The 21109-nt window shown below is 44.2% G+C and overlaps 1 protein-coding gene across 6 annotated transcripts in view; it reads left to right on the top strand.

The window, feature by feature from the left end:
• LMF1 (lipase maturation factor 1) overlaps positions 1-21109 on the top strand; it is a 218295-nt gene that overhangs the window by 17311 nt on the left and 179875 nt on the right. For 5 of the 6 annotated variants that reach the window (XR_005103683.1, XR_005103682.1, XM_037383668.1 and 2 more), the window contains exon 3: positions 7918-7928. The exons of the other annotated variant lie outside the window; for it this stretch is intronic. Coding sequence is in view for 3 of the 5 variants with exons in the window: in XM_037383668.1 (XP_037239565.1) it covers positions 7918-7928 (11 nt within the window). In the remaining 2 variants the exon portion in view is untranslated. The remainder of the gene's footprint in view (positions 1-7917; positions 7929-21109) is intronic. 6 annotated transcript variants of the gene reach the window in all.

Here is a 21109-nt window from a genome sequence, read left to right as displayed (position 1 = left end):
AGAATGCTGTGAGCAGCCGTGAGCAGTTGATATGACATATTAATGAAAACAAAGATTAATACCATGTGACACTGTTGCCTTGCAGTACAACTGGGAACTAATGAGGCTAATGAGAACCATATTTTTGTTTGAGAGATTAAAATTTAATCATCGCTGATGTCAGAAATGAATAATTTAGCATTTCCCCCTGCAGCATGTGTAAGGTTTCCCTTCCCTGCCCTAGGCTGGCTTTTGGTTTAGCAGCAGTCCTTGAGAGGGGCCAGCCCCATGCCACCTACTCGCCTGGCATGGCTGGGAAGGAGGAGGGTGATGCCGTAGCTGGCTGGCCTTCCCTAGCCCCCGAGACCTGTAAATGTGCTCTGCAGTGTGAGGTTATTTGTCTTGGTTGAGGCAGTTGAGTTAAATACAGGTGTCAGTGGGTGGTATGCCATTAATTTAGGCTGATTTTTTTAAAGGGGCAAATAGAAGCAAAGAACACAGTTTCTTGTAGGATGCGCAGGGAGCCTTGAGTGTGCTCCTGCCCCATCTGCTCCAAAAAACGTGCATTAGACTGTAAGCGTGGAGAGGTCTGAAAAGGCAGGCAGAGATGAACCTGACTGAAGAAGCCAGGTCCAGCTATGTTGTACGTTTCAGAAGATCTGTGTGAGCTGGTGGTAGAAGAAGAGCTCCCAAAAGCTGTAAGGGCTGCCAAGGGATGCTTCAGTGGTGTCTCAGGATGCCCCGGCTCTGGTTGTTGCCTGCTTCTGTGAATACATTCCTGGAGAAGAACTGACCCACGGCAAGTCTAACTTGCCATTGAAACGCGATACGAAAAACAGGAGAAGGGGCTTTGGTAAAATGGTGTGCGGGGGTTTCTCGAGCAGCTGCAGCACAGAGATGGCAGCGTTACTGCTGGGGCTATTGATTCTGTAGCAAGTAATGCCGCTGAGATTAGTGTCATCTGAATAATGTGAATGCTTGTAGAAACGTAAATAAGTTTTAAAAGAGGGAAGTTAAAGAGGAGTTTAAATGTTCTACATTGGCTGCTTGCATGTATTGTTTTGACTTACTGTAATTACTGGCTTTGCCTTACTTAACAGTAGCATCTTTGGAGGATTTTTTTTGTTTTTAATCTGCTGTAAGATATCCAGAGGCCTATAAAAATTAATTCACCATATGTAGGAGAGGTGATGTCTTTGTCTACAGTAGAAACCAGCATTGTGCCGAGGGTCCCCTTAAGGTGTGTGCAGGGGCTGTAGCGTTACGTCCATACCGCAGTGGGTGTTGGGATGCTGGCTGCTGCTCCCATGACCATCGCATTGCTGGCCAGCACTCCTCCTGCCCCAGCACATGTTCCGACTGTTAAATATGCACTGTGGAATTGCCCTCTGACTCCTGGTTCATAACCTTTTATCACATTAATCCCAGTAATCGATTCTGTCTAAATATCGGGACTGGTACCTGTACATAGTATCAGGAAAGCACAGAAAGGCATTGGGGTGTGTCTGCTACTTTGCAGAAAGCCTGACAAAATGACCTAACGTCGTAGAGCATAATGCTTTGATAGCACAGCAGAAGGCACGTAGCGATATTCTTTCACCTCCTTCCTGCTTCCCCTAATTTGGTTTCACGGGAACACCATGTTAAAACGTCAGTGGCAACTGGAATGGGATATGGGTGAAGCTGTTGCACAGGGAGCTGTGTATACAGATGAGGAACACCACACCTTTTCCTGAGCACAAACAGTCTCTACCTTCCAATCATTTCTGCAGATCACAGCCAATAAGCAAATAAGAGCAAAGTAATTATCAGAAGATGATGTGGTTGGTGCCGTGGCTACGCAGTGACTGATGTACCACAGGGCTTTGCCAGAGACAAAGACAAATATTTTTTTAATTGCTTATTATCTGGCACATCTAATTGCCAGCTGTAGCCAGCATGTAGACTTGGGTATTGATTCCACAGCTGAAAGATTTAGGAAAAGAAAGAATAATGGCTTTTTCATGATTTTTTTGTTTTGTTTGTTTTTAAACTGTAACTTGCCAAATAGCTTCATGCACCCAGTCTGGTCCAGCACATGTTCATGTTATTGTACTCGTCTAACTTCTCAAGCAGCTGTGGTTGGAAAGAACGTTAATACAGTGATTGGTAGAGCTGAAAAGCAATCAGGGCTTAGGGAAGGGTCCAAGCCGTAGTGGGATCTGTGTTTACTAACTTCCCTAAGGGTCTTAATCCCAAAATTTATTCTTGAGAACAGTGTTTGCTAGCAGTGATGTGCCGGCTCATCTCCGGGCTGGGCTTACTGCACAACCAGAGTTGTTTGCAGGGCTGAGCCGTGTTACTGGAGAAATGTTCCAGGTCTGTCTGGGTGAACAGCAGCTGGAGAAGGGGGGGCAAGTGACTGCAAAAATAAGCGGGCTCTCTTGGGCAAAGGGTCTGGGGTAGAAAGTACGTGGAAACTTGCATTAGGGTAACTCATGTCTTTATGCACTTAGGGGAGAGGAAGTGATTGTGCTCTCACTGAAACCCGCAGCCTTGCTGCAGACCTCTTCATTTCATGGAGAATCGCACTGAGTCTGCAAAGTGGTTGGCAGTGGGGAGCCAGCCTTTGGAGAGAGATTAATTCATGCAATTAATGTATTTAAAAAAAATAAATCAAGAATGGAATTACTGCAGTGCCATTTTCCTGGAATTTTACCTGCCAGCATGCTGGCAGCAGAAATAGAAAACCTTTCTGCTGCTGGTCCTGAAAAAGCAGGATCGCAGTACTCGTTTTGGGCTGCCTTGCTGTGCGTGCCCGCCTGCCGAAATGCTGTAGTGGGACTGACCTCTTGTTCTAGAGCTTGAATGTCTCCAAGCTGATGCTGACCCCTTTATTTTCATCAGTGTCTGTTTCCACTTGCAGTGTGCATGCTTTTCAAGTTTGTTTCTCCGAGGGAAATGCGGCGGTTGCAGCAGGTCGGGCAGCCTGGCGCGGCTCCTGCTGGGCTGCGGTGGGGCAAAGCGGGGCAGGGGAGCTGCGGTGCTGCTGCCGTCGCCTCCCTGCTGCTGCTGCCGTTCTCAGCAGCCAGCTTAAGGAGCAGCTCAGAGCAGGGTTACTGAGGCTGCCATTTCACCATCTGGTTTTGGCACTGGAAGGATTTCACCAAAGCAGACTTCACTTGAGTTTTGCGAATTCTGCAGTTGCATAAGCCAGGGTTTGCAATGATTTTTAGCTTTGGAAATGAGCATGGACAGAACAGTTGGTGAGTGCTGGGGCTTAGCTGGGTGATTCAAATTTGGTCTTTTAACCAAGCTTGGTTCCCTGCCTTGCAAGAGGAAAATAAAGTGGTGCTTCGATGGCTTGCTGCCTGGGAGCTGCCGCTTGCTCGGCTGCGGGCAGAGCCATGGTGCGGTGCCCGACCGCGTTGCGGCTGTGCAGGACGAGACATGGGTGTGAGCGCCCGGCGTTGCTCCAGGAGGGCGGCCGTCCCATTCCTTGTCCACTGCTTGGCTCCAGCTCTGCTCAGGCACCTTTCCCAGCACCATGTGCAAACTGTGGAGTAAGCCTTATCCTCAAGCACACTTTTTTTGTTTTGTTATCCCTGCTCCTTCCATTTAAATTGTGGATGTTGTAATTACAGAGCACAGAATCCCAGTTTTTAGAGATCTGTGACCACAATAAAGTGAATCCAGAAACCAGACGAGTGGTTTCATTTACTACCATTCTAGCTTATTTCCTCCCCCCACAACCGCTGTGCAATACTAAAGGCTTGGCAGCAACTGAAACCAGCTGTCAAAAATGTTTCTTACCCCCACGCTTTTACGTTAATGATGTTCTGAAATTAATGGTGCACTAGACTAATTCTGTCATCTCATTTTGATGGACTCTTGGTCTCTTGCAAGTGATGTTTGCCAACTGGCTGCTTTGTTTTGAAGCAGTGTGTGGAGGAAATAGATCCCCAGGTGCCAGGTACTGTACATATATATACACGTTGGAAAGATGTTTGTTTGTCCTAAATGTTCACAGCTTTAATTTAGTTGTTTGGTGAGCCACAACATATCAAGCTTTGAGGCACGTAAACCAGTAACTTTTAGGACCGTCGTGTGCAAGGCAGCAGTGAATGAGGTTTTCCACCTCTTGGAGCTGGGGAGGTGTCAGCCAGCATCTTGTGTCTTTGTCACGTTGCACTGGAAGTGGCTACAGCCCCATGCCAGGCAGAGAAGATGCACAAGCATCGGTGGTGGGGAAGAAAGTGGTAGTGAAAAGCTGAAGGAGCTGAATTTGATTAATTGAGAGAAAGGAAAGCAGGGAAAGGAGACGAAGATCTTCAGGTGCGTGAAAGCAGAAGAGAGGGTGGAAACTAGCTGTTCTCTGTATTTGCTGTCTCCGCGTGGCTAGGACAAGGAGCTGTTGGTTTACGTGGTGGAAAGGAAAACACAGGTTAGACATAAGGAAAAGCCTTCTAAATGTACGCACGGAGGAACACTGGGCTGAATACCTGGAGAGGAAGGTGGAGTCTGTTACTGCTTAGACAGGTATCTGTCAGCGGTGATTCTCACAGTCAGACCTGTCTTGGGGCAGGTGGATTTTCCACGTTTGCTGTACTTCCATGATTTAGCCCTTTTGTTCTCCCCTCATACCATGCCTGGATTTACATCAGGCAGCTTATCCAGCTTTCCCTGTTACTGAAATTTTGGAAGGAAGCTCTTCGCTCTGCCAGTTGTGTGTCCATTTGATTGCGCGCTCTGGTCTGAGGCTGCTACCTTCTCCTGGGGAGGTGGTCCCCTGCTTCCCGGCTGGGTACCAGAGGGAAGACCAGTTAATGTCACATTTCCATCCTTCACAGGGAAGGGATACCTCACCGTAGAGCTTCTACCTGGTTTCCATTGCAGAGAGGTGCTGCTGTGGAAACCTTGTTACAGCAGATTTTGGAGCCACATCCTGATGGGGAATAGAAAACGTATCTGTACTACCCAAATACCTTTTCCCCCATCCTAAGTTACACAGCTGGGAGATTGAGAGAGATTCATAATGGAGATGGAAGGTGACATCTGGGTTCACTTTCCATAGAGGATGTTCTCCATGGAGAACAGTGAGAGGAGCTGTTAACACCATCTGCAGATTAGGGGTGAAGCAGGGAATTACCCTGCTTGTGGAAATCAGTTTTGTTAGAAGGGCCTTGTGGTGTTTGGCACTGCTGGGGTGTGAGTGGTGGGTAGGACTGGGTTTTTTTTCTCCTTTTAGATCATAAATACAGATGTATTTTCCTAGTAAGCATCGATAGATGTAAAGATAACAGTTCCTGTCTATGTTCTAGTACTATTTCTTAATAGACTATTTAGAATTTTGTTGGTTTTTACAGATTTACAAGAGGAGTCCCTGTCCCAGACAACTGTTGCATTAAATAATCTGTGTAGCTATGGGGTAGGTGAGCAGAGAAGGAATATGAATTTGTTGGGCAAGTCTGGCCAATCTGTTTCTATTTGCTCAAGGAGGAGGAAAAGCAATCATTTTGCATTTGCACACAGGAAAAAAAAAGCTGTTATACAGAAGAGGCGGTGTTTTTTGCTGCGTTGGTTTGGAAGCTCCCTGTTGGTTTGCAGAGTGGTGCCCGCGCACGGTTCGGAGATGTGGGGAGCTCTTGCAGAGCTGTGTCTTCAGCCCCAGCTCAGCTTCATGCCGCCTCCACCACAGGCACTGACAGCGGGAAGTGTTTTCTTCAGGAGTGATGTCATTTAATGTAGTTTAAACTGTGTTTTGCTATCGAATTTTGCTTTCGAGGAATATACTTGAGCTAGAATTAGTCAGTGTGACAATGTGGTGAAAACAATTTAATGCAAGTATCTGATGATGTTTATGATTACCAGCTGATACTTACAGTCTTTGTAAAGACTGTGATGTGAAGTTTGCCTCTGATGACAAGTCACGGCTAATTACTTTGTTTCTTCAACCAGAAAACAGAAGTGACATCACATTTTAATTTGATTTAGAAAATCTGAATGGAATATACTTCGAATCTTCAAAATTTCTGGTTTTGACAATGTGCAGATCAAGTTATTCTGTTGAAATTTGCCAAAAACCCCTAAACCTGCAGAATCAAATCCATGTTTTTACTTGTCGTTATCTGTCGGTAGTGTTTCACGTGCCAAGGCAGGCAGTAGGAAAAAAAATAAATTTACAAACACTTCTGTTTACTCTGTATAAGCAAGGAAGAGGACCTTGAAAAGGAAAATGGTAATTGGGTTCCAAACGTCAACCTGAAGTCTGCGGGAATTGGGTACCTGCCTGTTTGTACCTATTAAAAAAAAAAAAAAATCCCTGCAAGAAGCCCTGCTGCTTTTATGTATTTGGAGTGGGCCATTTGGTTTGGTTTCCTTGGCATTTGTATCGCAGGCTTCTTCAGAGAAATAAATTCACAAGTGTTTGCCTGTCATCACATGACAAGTTATGGGGCCTAGATTGATGTAATCAGCAACAGACACACGTCAGAAGACTTAATGTGGTTCAGAAGAATACAATATTTTATTAATTCCTCATTTTGTGTGTGTCTGTGTGTGTGTGTTTTAAATGAACCTCGGGGGGTTCTTAACTTCTGCCAAGAAATAAGAATAATTCCTACAAGTTTGTGTTTAACTGCACCACAACTGTGGTGGAGAATAGCAAAGTTAGGTTGCCCGTAATGACAGATATCTTTATAAAGAGCCACTTTTATTAAGAAAGTTAAAACTTATTGTGCATTTTAAAGTTATTGGTCTCTATACGTCAGTAGCCCTGGATGAAATTGTTGTTAAATATGTGGTAAAATATTTTTTAGGTTGATGGATTTTAGAACTATTCGAACTGCATGTGTATGAATATGAAATTTGCACACCTATTCAGCACATTTTCAGTAGGAGCAAATCTTTCTGAAAACTTTTAAAAGCCTAGGGCATTTTTTTGTTTTGGAGTTCTGATTTTTTTGTTTGTTTTGTTAGTGTAATACAATATGCTGCAGATACAAATAATAAAGCCCTAATTTGTGAATGAAGCCATAATGGGAGTAAACACAAGCTGTCTGTTGAAGAACAGAGTCTTAAAACTTGTTAACCTTTGGGTTTTACTTCTAATTGGAACTGATACTCTTAGAGAAAATCACTGTATTGTAGCTAAGGCTAAAGGTAATTTCAGTAAGACCAGTTAAAGAAGCAAGTTAAATGATGCACCAGATTGTGGCAAAAATTCACATGAAAATGATATAGTGAGTATCACTTTTCCTGAGATGCTGAGGGTGGATGAGCGTTAGTGCACAGCCCTGAGCTGGCAGACGGCATGGGGGCAGACTTCTCTGTGCTCAAAAGGGGGAAAAAAACCCCAATGAATAGTTTGTCACCGAGAAGTAACTTCGCTTTTTGACAGTGTGGGTTTTGTCAGCGCAGAAGTACGCGTTAAGCTTTATGTTTTTAATACGTTCAGTTGTTGCCTTCTGCCTGGGAAGTATTTAGCGTGCTTTGGAAACCATAAATGAGTAATTTTGCAGCGGAACCTGCTTAAGCTGTGCTATCATTTAGATCGCTTGCTCAGAGGAGTTTCTCAAGCCAGAGGGATGGTGGGGAGCAGCTCTTTGTGAAGCCCAGTATCTGCTGTGATTGGGACTGTGCTGTCTCTTCTGGGTGTGCTGCTTTAGCATCTTTATTGAATGAAGGGTGGCCAATTGCTTGAAGTGCTAAATAACAGCTTCATTTGCCCAGAAATGAGGGAGTTTGCTGCTCTTGCATTTCCAGGTAGCAGCAATTTACCATTTAGTACCTTTGAGTTGCATGTTACGTGGTTCAGGCATGTCCCTGTACTCCTTGACAGGTATGTTTTGAAACTCAAAATGTGTAAAGTTTGAAATAAAACTAATATGAGACATAAGTTCCTGCAATTGATCAACTGAGATTTTAATTTTTTTGCTTTTTCTTCATTTTGTTTTGCAGGTATTCCTTTGGTAAGTGAATAAAAAAGAGAAAAAATCTGCAGTAGTAATTTATTGATGCATTTGTGGGTATGTAGCTTTTACATTACTCTAGCTTGTTTTCTCTATCTTTCTCTGTCAAATGTTTAAGATTTGTTTGTCTCCGTTCTCTGCCTTCACTGAATTTCCTTCCGCTCGTATGCCTTTAAGGAAAGGAAAACTCGTTTAATTTCTGTAAATCAGGATTGAAGGAGACTTGATGGAAGGGTGGTGTAAGTACCAACAGCATCATTTGGAGGGTGACATTAAGGATAAGTCGTTAAATAAGGCTGAGGCAACCAAGTGAAGCAAGGGCTGGCTGAAGGACATCCCCTGGGAGTGAACTGGTTCCTCCCAAATTCCAGTTCCTTTTCCACTGGTGATCTGTATGAATGTCAAGAGCCTCTTACTCATATCATCTGCTTTTCTGCTGGTTTGAGGTGCAGCTATTACTCCCTTGGGGGTCTGGAAGGTTGATTCATCCTTTGCACAGGTTGGAGGTTTTTTTCAGCATTAAGTACTGCAACCCACAGGCAGAGTCTAAATGGCAAGTTGGAAATCCTGGTAGAAAATGTTCCTCTCTGTGGGAATATTAGGAAAACTGGTAGTGTACTTCTGATTTTCTGGGAAGTGCTACCATGTCATGATGTCTTAAAGCAGACTATTTGGTCATGTCTTCTCATCCCTTCAGCCAGGTGCTCATGCTGTTGGATGGGTGGGTGGAGAAGGATGCTGTGTTGTCGTGTGGATGGAAAGGGGATTCGTATTCCCAAGTTGTCACTAGGCAGTCAGAAATTTGGCTACTCTAATAGAAGGGACAAGAATAGTTAAAGTCCGTTTGTGTCTGTGCATTATGGAGGCTTGCAAAAGGGATGACTGAGCAGGTCTCACCCTTCTCCTTCAGGGCATTGCATGTCTCCTTGTTTGCCAATGGATTGTTTTAATTAGTTGTAGGTGAACAAACTGTTCTAGTGTGTGTAGGATCTTGAGATGGTGCTTCTTCACCCAGTGGAGAAGCAGAGGAGCATGGAGAATTGTTTCCACTCTGGTGTGGTTTAGATAATACTTCCACATTGGATGTGGATATTTTAACCAGCTGGACTTCACAACGGGAATCCAGACCTTTGTTAGGTTAGTGAGGACACCCATCTTAGTTTTAACTTGAGTTACTCATCGTCTGTATGCGTTTTCCACTCTTACTGGGGGTTGTAGAAAACCTGCTTTTCGTAAGGGGTGTTTTATCTTTCTTTGGTCTTTCTTCATGTCCCAACTGGATAGCCACCCTATGAGGATTACTGAAGTCCTTTGTACGCAGTAGGGTCTCTCTCTTCCTTGTTTTTGGCTTAAGGGCTACTTCTGAATAAGATGAATGAGATGTAAATCTTGAATTAACTTTTGTTAGAATACAGGAAAACCACAATATTTTTGTTATAATATAGCTGAAACAACAACATTGTCATCCATTGCCGTAGAAGTATATTAAATATTGCTGAGCTCTGGAAGCCTTATTCTTTGGTAGCATCTACTTCAAAGCAAGATCTTAAAAAAAAAAATTAAAAAAAAAAAATATTCCTGGAGAGATCTTTGTAAATGCTGACTGTTTCCTATTCCCCTCCAGGAAGTGTGCTTTTTTTGATACATCTTAGGATGGATTTTGGTAGCCTCTATTAAAACTGCAGGCTGTCCGTATGAATTTTAAAGAACTCCAGAGTCTGGAAATAACAACAAGCTGTTAGGCCAAATGGGATCAACTGGTATTGCCACAGGTTTTGCTCTTTGCTCTTATTCCTGTCAGGTAACAGTTATTAAAAACACTCCTCACTTCAGGGAATGAACTGTGAAACAGCCATGCAAGAGCTTTCACAGTGCAAAGCACCGGTCGCGTTGGACTATTTATCTTTGAAAGGTGAAGAGGTGCTTCGCCATGCAAATCCTGGAGCGGGTGTCAGCCTCGGGGTTAGTGCTGTTCTGAAATTAGCCAAGCAGTAATAACTTCTCAGCTTTATTTATTGTTATTCGGGTATAAATTTGGCTTTAGACGTAGCGTGGTGGCAGTTTTACGTGGGGTCCCTCCCCGTGGATCGGCACAGCTCAGGCGTGGGAGGTTCCGTGCCGGCAAACAGGAGCTGGCCCCTTCTCCTCCCTGGTTTTGGCAGTGCAGCACTCTGGTTGCGTCCAGGGTATGCTGGATTGCTTTGGTTCTTCCTAGCTGAGCTGGGGCTGTGGAGAGTCTCAGGGATGGATGGAGGTGCTGCCTGTCCTGGGTGGAGCACACCTGCAGGGCCAGCGGCCAGGCTGCTCCTGGAGAGCTGAGATTTTGTGGCAGCTTTATCCTCAGCCTAAATCTCCTTGAGCGCTGGTGTACCAAGGGCTTTCCTCTATGGCTCCTTCTGTTTGAGCCCCTTTCTAGGTGCCTTGGTGACCTGTGCATGCCACCACAAGCCAGCTGGCCTCGCTTAGCATCCTTGGTCCTGGCTCAGCTCCAGAAATGGCAGGTCTCCCTCTCTCTGCAGGTTGCAGCTGTGCTGGTGGGACTAGAAAGAAACCAGCAAGGTCAACTTGTTATTTTATCTTTCTTTAAAATTAAGGACATCTTTTCTCCTGGCTTAGAATGAGACCAAAGCTGCTTCAACAGATTTGTGGTGTTGACAGCTTTGCTGTTTCTGACCCTTTCTGAGCAAGGGTGTACTCTCCTAGAGCAGTAGTTCCTGATGGTGCTTCTGTATGAGATACCCCAAGGATGTGTTTTGTTTGTTGTTTTTTTTTTTCCAGTGGAAGTCTGATTTAATATAGTGATTTATTATCTCTGTTCCAACAGAGGCTTTGGAAAAGATGATGCTCTTTTACAGGCTTTCCCGTCCTCTTTCTTTGCTTCTGCCTTACTATTGTGTCAAGTAGCCTCAGATATTCAGAAGACGGTTTGATGGCCCCATGCCTGTCCTGAGATACTGGTCAAATGAGGTACCAAGTGGGGAGCTGAGCAGAGCTGCAGAAAAGCTGCAAAGATTGCATGAGTTGCAACAGATGACCATGTCTCTCTGTAGAGTAAAAATCCAGGTGTAGTGTGTGAAAATGATGTAACTGTCCGGGGAGAATCTGACTCCCCATTGTCACCTCCATAGCTGTCAGATATCTCTCGGAGCAGCAATCTGGATTCCCAGCAAGGAACATGCAGAAAAGACAGAAATGTGTCTGTTTACCTTTTGGCTATCAATGGGGTCATTAAATAGAAAGGGTTGAGAAGCAGCTGATCTTATTTGACTCTTGATGCACAAAACTGCCCTATTTGGAGCCAAAGCAAATGTTTCCTTAGGGATTGTTCCAGAGAGCCTTGCTTCTGCACTCTTTGCAGGCCAACTGTATGGCTAGAATTAGAAGCCTCTTTTAAGTCAGAGGTTTTTTTTTCCTCTTACAGTAAACTTTCTGGCTAACTTTGGTATGGAGAGAAGACAATCACTAAAGGTTGAATTAAACTCCTAGGTTTTTTCCCCATTACCTGTAAACATGGAGTAAGCAAATAACTTAGTTCATACCCATGCCTGCCCCCGGATTCTATATTGCATCTATTATCTCAGAATTTAAGATAGTATGTTATGATTAGAAGTAGAATAAAAAGTTGAGAGCCGAGTGTATGTAATTCTCCATTACTTGTTAAATCCTCACTCTTTACTTCAATGCAAATTGTTCCAAGGAGGATTTTCTTTTAAAAGGTCTTCAGGGATCTTGAATTTTAGATGTGCATTGACATAAAATTAAATGTTAGAGTGCACAGCTGGGGTTCTGGCTTTTGCTATGCAAGATGGAGATGTTTCTCCTTTGTGAGTGCATGTTTCCAAGGAAGGGGTGAAGTTTTCACATTAGTTGCACTACACTAGTGACAGCACCGTGGTCAGGGAATGAAATGAGAGTAAGATGAAATGGCTGAGGTCAGACTTCACTAGTACAGGTCTAAAGCTTAGCTTAGAACTGTACTGAGATGGGGCTGTGTCTTAGCTGAACTGTGTGCGGAGCTAACCCGTTGATTCCTGCAGACCCATCTGCAGTATCTGCGTGGTGGGTGTGAGGTCGCACAAGCGCAAGAGGATTCGCTGGCAGAGGTTTTCTTTCTTGCGTGGCAGCACAAAAGTATCATGCTAGCACTCGGTGGCACTTGTTACTCCAGTAGCTCACTGGAGAGATGCCACGTGGGAGAGACACTGGCAGCAGGATGTTGGAGGATGGGTTGGTCTGTCTTATTCCCGGAGAACTTTGTACTGTTCACAGTAGGAGACCATGGAGCTGCGGCATGAGCGTCCCAGCAAGCCCCTGGGAATCGCTGCGGGGTTGAACACCCAGATGGCCATAGGCTGTTATTTATTCATCCTTCCCCCATGCTGAGATGGGAGGGACGGGGCTGCTTACCAACTGTTCCAGTTCCTAGCTAATATTGTGATCTGCTGTTCCTATTTCTTGAGTAAGAGTGGGAAACTTTTCTCTCTGTCTTATTAAATCTATTTTTCAAGCTGTCACTTAACCAGGTCTAGTGACAGAGTCGGATGTTTATGTGGCCCTGGACACTTGAACTCTGGTGTTTTCAATCACAACAGCACCTTTTGCCAGCCGTTCTGAATTAAATACTCCTCGTGACCTTTTACCCTCGCCGCTCTTAAATTCATGCTTTAAAAACAGCTTAATGAGGGGTTTACTGGCCCAATTGGAAGTTTTTATTAAAACCTATTAGTGTGCTAGAGTAGCCTGCCTGAAGGAAACGATTAGCCCAAAGCAACTAAACTTGGAGCTGGCCCCTAGCCACACCAGGTTTTCTCTAAACTGTTTCCAGACCCACGTTAACCCTAACACTGCAGCTTGCATGGTATTCATATCCTCTGCTTTAATTTATAGCTTGTCTGATTCTCTCCCCAGCCTTTCTCCATGTTCACGAAAGCATTTTGTTTTAATGTAATTAGACCTGCATTAAAGGGCAACATGCCTTCATTCAGGCCTGACTCGTTTGAGAACCTCAATTAAGTGGAATTGTTCCTCCAAAGTCCTCTGCTGATGCCACCTGAGGTGTGGAGCCCATTTGGACAAAGCCACGATGCTCCCAGGGTCCTGGTTAAGCTTCCTGTGAGGAGCGTCCCAGCACTGAGTGATGCAGCTGCATTGGTGGAACACCCCGGGGTCTGAAATGAAGCTGTGTTATCTGGAGGACACAGACCTTGGAATAATGTGTGGGAGCTGCAGGGTGGAAATCCCATCTGCCTTCTGCTGCTAACTTCCAGTTGGGTCTTAGCCTGTTTGCTCTACTTGTGGTTTGTATTCAAAACTGGGCCAGTGGTTCTTGCCCATCTTAAAAACTTTACAGTGCTACTAGTGCTACTGAAGCCCTGTAGCCATCTTCTTTGTGTTCTTGTACTCACGTCTCCATGCAGCTGAGAAAAGCAGGCCAGAGCTCCTATTTCTTAAGGAAATTGCTGTAGTAAGTCCAGTGCCCCAAAAGTGCTGAGCAACTACAGTCTTTGTATGTATTCCCTCCCCTTCCATGTGGCTGGCTGCTTGTCCAGGCTTCCTGCAATGTCTCCTTCTGAAACCGCGAGGTCTTTGGAGAAGGGACTTCCATTTCTTTTTTTATATGTGTGTATATAGACATTACTTATTTTTATATTTTTGGTACAGTAGCTTGCCTCTTGGTAGATGTCTGCAACTGCTGAACTGAAGGCATGAAATAATACAGAACGTGTAAGCTGTATTTAATGTTTTGCTGGTGTTCTTTGTTGTCTGGCTGCTGAAATGTGTTAATGGTACATGCCCAAAGTAACAATACATCACCCAGGGAGTCGCTGCTGTATGCAGTGAAGGCACTCGTCGAGCTTTATGTTTTTCGTTGCTAACCTGTAATCGGGGAAGGCAAGCTGAAGAGTGAGACATGGACTCTCACTTGAAGACCTTGTTTTAGTCTGGAAAGAGGCCAGATTTCCTCCATAATAAGATTACAGATAGTAAATATCAAAATTAATAGAAAAAAACCCAGGGAATTGCCCATATACCAGCTAGACTGCTGTCTAAGTGACAAAGGTTTAAGTTCAGGGATACAGTCCGAGCATCATAAAGCAAAAACAAAGAACAAATCAAAAACCAACTGGTCCCTTGCCACACCATGCATATCCTGAATGTCACCTCCTGTCTCTATTTTTCCTGCCGTATGGATGCACCAGCCTTGGGAGGTACCTTTTAAAAAGAATGTTTAAGGAAAAAACTGCTATTAAAGTTATTACTGTAAAGTAGTGCCTTTGATTGCGGCAATTATGCAGATGATTTTAAGGGATAAAATACTTCTTAACAAGGACTGATGTAAATGGTGGTGCTGGAATGAGCACGTAACTTCTTCAAACAAGATCTTTCCATACAAGTAATTTTCTTTTAGCCATTTGCCATGTTGCCTGGATGTCGACCTGTGTAAATGATGACCGGCCTGCGGATGTGATTTTATTTTCTCTTAATACAGGAATGTAAGTGGGTGGAATGGGAACGCTGGTCTTGCAGAAACTGGGAAACCCTTTCCCTAAGCAAATTGTTTCTCCACAGCTCTTGTGACTGACTTTTGTCCTGGCCTTAATAAAAAGGAAACAAACAAAAATGCTTTTTGCAGCCAGAGATTGTCCTCAGAAAAAGGCGAGTTGGTCTGGGTGACTAGCAAGAGTGGAGGTCTCCTTGACTAAGGCTCTCAACTTAATGTGTTGCCAGAGTTAAGTTAAATGAAATTTCCTCCAATATTAGTTTTAAAGCAGAGAAGTTGGATCCTTGTCTCCCATAGCTTGGAAAAACATTGACCACAATTAGAAGGCAAGCATCTGTTGTCGGTGTGGCTGAGAGACTTAGCTCCTATTTCAGTCTGTGGTGCTTAAACTAAGCTTTTAGCTCCTGGTGGAGCAGAAATGCAGGGCTGCACGGTGCGTGGCATCGGTTATGGGGAGGTTTACTGTTTCAGTTCAGATAATTCACAAAAGGTGTCGATGGGCAGTCAGTGCCTTGGCTTAGGACTAAGTCAGGGATGTTCTTCCCATATTATGGATTTGTTGTTGTTGGCCCTCCTGGCAGCTGGCATGTAACAGCATAAAAGCCAAAAGTCTTTGTAAAGTCATTACAGCGAGTGGTGTGGAGGTATGGCGTGGCAGGGTGCCCACGTGTGATGTGAGTGGCGTTTGTGCTCTGCGAGGTATCTGAACTGCTGCATCCCTTTGAAAGCTCGGCATGAAAGGTATGGTGGAAATACAAAGGGAGCGTGTGAGTGTTTTAATTAGTGATGTGTCTAGTATGCCTGAAAACCGGTGCTGTGGGGAAAAAGCTACCGGAATTGAAGATGTAACAGCAAAAAAAAAAAAAAAAAAAAGTGGTCTTGAAGGTCTGGTGGCATAGATGTCATGTACGGGTCTTGGGATACAGTGGATTGCAGGGTATTTTGTTCAGCATGGGCTTCAAAAGCGGGCACAGCCTGCATGGGGATGCAGAAGCCTCTGCCTTTGCCAGCAGCAGCGCCAGGCAGCCCCGTTGTTCGAGCAGCACTGGGCTCGCACGCGAGTGCTGTGTCTCTGGTGAGCACTTGGATGCTATCACACAGATGAAGCTGCGATGCCCAGTGTGGCTAGAGCAGGTGTAGTAATTTGCAATTATAATTATAGCTTCTGGTTTTGCAAATCTGTGTGCAAATAACACGGGTATTGTATCGAAAGCTTCATAACCTCCGCATTTTCTCCTGAAATGCATTTTCCCCTTCTGGGTGCTTTTCCTCCTTTATAAGGGAAGGATTTAATGTGCTTATTGCAATGGTATTAATGTCTGCTAAGGTTTTTATCCTTTTAACAAGATTCTAATGAGGGAAAATACGTGTATTTTAGACCTGGGCATCTTTGTAGAACAACAATGCAGTTTGATTAACTTCAGTTGCTCTAAGTATGTAGGAGTGCACCTCTTCCCAGATATACCTGAACAGTTTGGTACTGGCACTGAGTTCACCTGCGTGCATTATAAAGCCAGCACTTGTTCTCCTTATCTTGCATTAGCGTCTCTGTTATCTGCTATCCTGAGCTTGCATTGGGTTTGTGTTAAGCCATTCCCTTAAACTTGTGACTTTCTGCAGTGTTCCCAGTTGCAGCTTCCTGTACAAAAGCAAAAACAAGACTAGGGTTAATAAAAGTGCCAGCTCTCTTCTTTGAAATAAAATTAAAAATCTTTATAGTAACCTTTTCGTAGAGAGGTGTATCTGAACAAAAATTGGCTCTCATCATGCTCGAATTTTTGAGGAGGATTTGACTTATGTCCAGCCATCCCAGCTTGGACTAATTGCTACTTGTTTGTATATAAAAAAGAAGGCATTTATTTTGCCAAAGAAAAATGCTTGTTCCAAACTCACTGTAGGCAAGGGGAATGCTGCCCACGACCAAAAGGCTGCCACCACTTTGGGGTTTAGCACTGCCTAATAATGCAGAGGGACAGTGCGCGGTGCGAGAGGGTAACCTGAGCACCGCAGCTGCCTCTTTGGGGGCGTTTAGGGAGGTGAGATGTAATTATCCAGTTGGAGTGTGGCCGGGAGAGGTTGATTCATTTCCCCACTCCTTCAGAAAAGCTTGTGGGAATGTTAATGATCCCAGCGATGAGATCCTCGGTTTGTGCATCATTCCGCAAAGCGGTGCTCCACCTGCCCATCCCTGCTGTAATGCTGGCTGTGCTTGGCACCAAGGACTGGTCCAGCCGGGAGGAGGGATGGGCGAGGCTGCCATCTGCAGAGTCATCACCTGTGTCCCACAGACTGGTTTTCAAAGGGTAACCAGGCAGGTATGACCACTCTGACCTTGCCCAGGTTGTGGGTTAGCAGGAGCTTGCAGCACTTGTACTAAATGATGGGAGTTGTTACTTCTCCCTCTTTTGGTTGTTCCTATTTAATTGCACAAAAGCATGAATTTCTCTCTGCAAAACTGGAGCCAAGTCTTTCAGCAAAGCTAACCTCATAAAATAGCCATAAAAAATATTCCTGTACATACTGTACTTTGTGATTATTTTTCCCTTCTGCTCTGTTTTTAAAAACAAAATGCAGACAACTGTTTGAAATAGGATTTTGTTAAGCGTTTAGGCAATTGCGGAGGGCATCAGCTTTGTTTTATGTCCTCGCCTCATTTGTGGGTTACTGCTGGTTTTCTGCTTCTGAGTAACACAGTCTTTGTAGCTGTAGTGCTCACCTATGTGCCACCGTGTCTGAAGGATCTTGAACATGCTGCTGTGAGCTGCTGAGCAGGAATAATGACACTCTTGTTGCCCCCGCAATATTTGCGAGTTGTCACAAATGCCACGAGTCAGCATAGCCCAGGCATAGTCCACCTCCTTGTTTTTACCTTTTAGTAAGCAATCAGTTCTACTGAGGGTGTCTTGCAAGGCAGAAGGCCAACATAAAAGCATAATGCACCCCAAAAGTGGGAGATAGGTAGTAAAGGTTTTGCTGATTTTTAGTGAGAAAGACAAGTTGGGGAGAATCCACTGAAAACAATGAATTAGCTCCATGGCAGTGTTGGCTTCAGCAGGCTGACACTTCTCAGCAAGGTGCTATTTAAATTCATTGTGATATCGCCAGGCTTTTGATGGAAGGAGGATGGGAGATGGACAGAGCTGTCTTCAAGGCATGCTTCGATCAAAAGTTCAAGTCTGGCATGGGAGAACATGTTTTATTTTTATTTTTCTATTTTTCTGAAGTTAAATAAACCTTGATGTGCAGAATAAACCCTGAATAATAACAATAAACTGAAGGACATCCAAGGAACTGCTGGCATTTTTATTTTCCATTACCCACACTGTCATTTCTAACGTGCATCTGATTTATCTATGTCTGGTTAACCATTCAAATGCCCTTTTCCTGACCTGATATATATCACATAAAAGTTTTATGGCAGTAATTTATAGAGGATGATTACAGCTCTGAACGTAAAGTTTTAGAGCATCGTTCTTCTTGGGGATGGTGGGTCTTGTTGGGTGTTTCTGAGGTATATGGTAGAATTACAAATTGAAGGGTTGAGGTCTTGGGACTTGGCATCTCTGGGCACCAAAAGGAAGTCATGTATGGAGCTCTGAGGAAGGTCGATGAGAGTATGGGCTCTTTTTAAGGAATCCAGCTCTATCCCTCCTTTATTCTTGTTTTGCTCTGGGGTGTGGAAGTTTGAGTAGAAGTCCATAGATTTTTGGATGCTTTCCATCAGGAATGTTTGATGAGCAGAAATGCACTGCAGTTTGGGTCAGGTTAAATGCTCTAGATCTTCTGTCTTTTTTTAATCAGTCATAGGATTTAAAAAGCTCTTTGTCTGGAGAATCATCAGCAGACCTGTACCGTCCCCTGAATGTGTCTGTGCAAAATCCCAGCTGCTCAAACGCAGATGTGGAGGGAGCGGTAACAGCATTGCAATGCAAATGGCATTTTGGAACGAGGAAGAACACTTTAGTATTCCTGCCCATTTGTATCTGGTACTAACTTTTCTTGGCCGTGCCTTAAAAAACAGCATTAATCCATTGACGACCAATAAATTAAAGGGCTGGTTTCAGGACACGTACGCTAGTGTGCTCTCATCTATTCTTATTGTCGTCTTTTTCTTGCTGGGAGGAGGAGGAGTGGTGTGGTTTTGTGGGTTTTGGGTTTTTTTCCCCCTCCTTCTTTTAAGTTGTCGTCTTAAGGGTATTTATTAGACTGTTCGATGCTACTGAGGGCTAAAGAGGTTAATGTATTTATGCTGGCAGAGTCCCTTTTTGAACCCCGTGCATTTCTTCTCAAGTCTATATTTTGAAGTTTATTGCATTTTCTGTGTTCATTCCACATATAAAGACTGGTAGAAGTACTGGCGTTGGGTAATGGAGTGAGAGCCAGAGGTCAAGTTTGATCTTCCTCTAAGTGCCAGACTCCTTGATCTCCCTGGAGCAGGGAACAAGCTGTCACTCTTCACTGTCTTTGCAGAAATTGATGCAAAAGTGAGTGACCACATGAATGGAGCCGTCTGTGGAGGAGTTCTTAAAGTTCCTTTGTCTAAAAATGTCATTTCCTTGAAATGGAAATTATTTGTGGGAATGCACAGGTTTGAATGGATTTCTGGATGAGAAAAATGAAGTTAACATGTTTGAAATTATTGAAACTCTTCATGTCTTGCCATTTTTGAGTTAGAAAAAAAGTGTGTCGTAGTTCAGAGGGGGTTAGTGCATAGAAATTTAGACATCAATTGCACTTATTATAAAGTGCTTGCATTAGTGTGTGCATGTGAAAAAAATGAAACTGTGCAGTGCCTCGAAGCTGAATTAAGATGAAATCTATAGGTTATTAGCAACCAGAAATACTGCATTTCCTTGCCTCTCCCTGGTTTTAAATGTGAGCAAACAGATTGATTTGTGTAAAGCAGGTAGTTAATGACTTAGCTTCATTTAAAACCTGTATCTTTGTAAACTTAATGGGATTTCACTGCATTCTTGAGCAGCATCTGAACTTCAGATTTCAGGTAAAATCATTCCAAGAGCAAACGTGCAAAATCTGAAACAAAAGAGGAGGGCGTGCAGAGAAAAGTGTGCGCAGTGCAGCTGAATTGTGCGGAGCTGTGTCCCAGAGATACCACATCAAGGAGCCTTGGAGCTGCCAGTTTTCTTGCTGTTCCCGAATATTGCTATATTTTGTTTTGACTGTAAGGAATTTGCTGCAGCAACTGGGAGTTGAAGTATCTTGTGTGTTTTTATATGATTTGTGGCATCTCTGCACTGAAGTCGAAGCTGATGCATCTGCTTCCTACGGAGCCCTGTGCACAGCAGCTGAGCGGGATGCCTGTATTTTCTTAAATACCATACTACCACTTGAGTATTACAGTTTTATCATTTTTGATTTAAGGAGAATGCTACCTAGCCAAATACTTCTGACCGCCTCCTCATTGCATCCACCATGTTCCCTTAAACTCTTAAAAAAATTGATTCATTTATTTATTTTTAGTCTAGTGAAATAATTTTCTCATGGGTTTCTTTTCCGTTTCTAAACTGGGTGAAACCGCAGTGTTAAGCCATCCTCTTCCCAGTTGTTTGTAGGAAGTGAGTGTGAGCCAAGGTACATATTTTATGTTAGTCAAAAGAGATAAGTGTCAGGATTTCAAAGTAAATTCCACCCTGCAATTTCCAGCGCTGAAATCTCTGCGGTACCTTGGCTCTTGTGCCTTGATTCAGAACAGTTGGTACTTTTATTGCAACTCTCTGGTATTTTCATATTCTTTTTTGGGGGAAGGGGGCCTGCGTGTGTACCAAAGTTATCTGTTCCGGGTCCCAGTCCCTCTAGGAAACCCCTTGAATGGCAGGGAAACTGTAGGGAGCGAAGTGGGAGAAGGTGCCGGCTTGTGAGTTGCAGGTATAATGGTGGGAAGAGGAGGGCTCGCGGTGCCGTGCCTTATGCGGTGCCGTGCCTTATCCTCTCAGAAAGAGCAAAAGTGGCTCCTGTCCTTGCTCAGCAGAAGGCTTAACACCTTGAAGGAGGTGGTCTGTCCCCAAGGGTAGGTACCTGTCTCGGGGAGGGGGCAGGCTGTGTTATGGGGAGGAGGGAGATGAGCCTGGGGCCATGGTCCTGCTTGCCTGGTGTGCGTTAACCCCATCTTCCATGTCCTGTTTCTGTGACATCAGATGGGGATAAGGCTTTCCCCAAGGTGCTTCCAGACCTTTATGTAAAGCCACTACATAAGAGCGAGAGGTTGCTGCTTGGTTAAGGCACGGTGCCTAAAATAACAGTGTTTTAGTAGTGGGATTTTGATTTCTATCCTATGCTTTCAGGCTATTAGGTGATTAAACCACCATTAAAACTGGACTAAACAGCTCAGGGTTTTAGTGGAGCAGGTAGCCGAAGTGTGGAGGTTTATGAAGTTACTTCTTGATCTACCATTTATTATGAACATTTATGAGGGAGGAGATACAGGGTAATTTTCTGTTTTGCTTCGTACTTGTCTGAGCCATTTTGGGTTGTGTCTGATTCAGCAACTAACCTCAAGCTCAGCTGGAAGACCTGCGGGATGGAGCCCTTTGCTTCGGTGAGTGGGAAGGACAAGGAATGCCGAGCGGCAGGCTGTGGTTTTAGCTGTGCAGCCTGACCCTCTCCACAGGGATTGCCCAACCTCCCTGGAGCTGGCTGGAGGCTGACCGGCTCCGACCTG

The sequence above is a fragment of the Falco rusticolus genome, chromosome 4 (assembly GCF_015220075.1).
Source record: "Falco rusticolus isolate bFalRus1 chromosome 4, bFalRus1.pri, whole genome shotgun sequence".
Classification (NCBI taxonomy): Eukaryota; Metazoa; Chordata; class Aves; order Falconiformes; family Falconidae; genus Falco; species Falco rusticolus.
The sequence above is the reverse complement of the archived record's forward strand: the minus strand, read 5'-3'. Positions and strand labels throughout refer to the sequence as shown.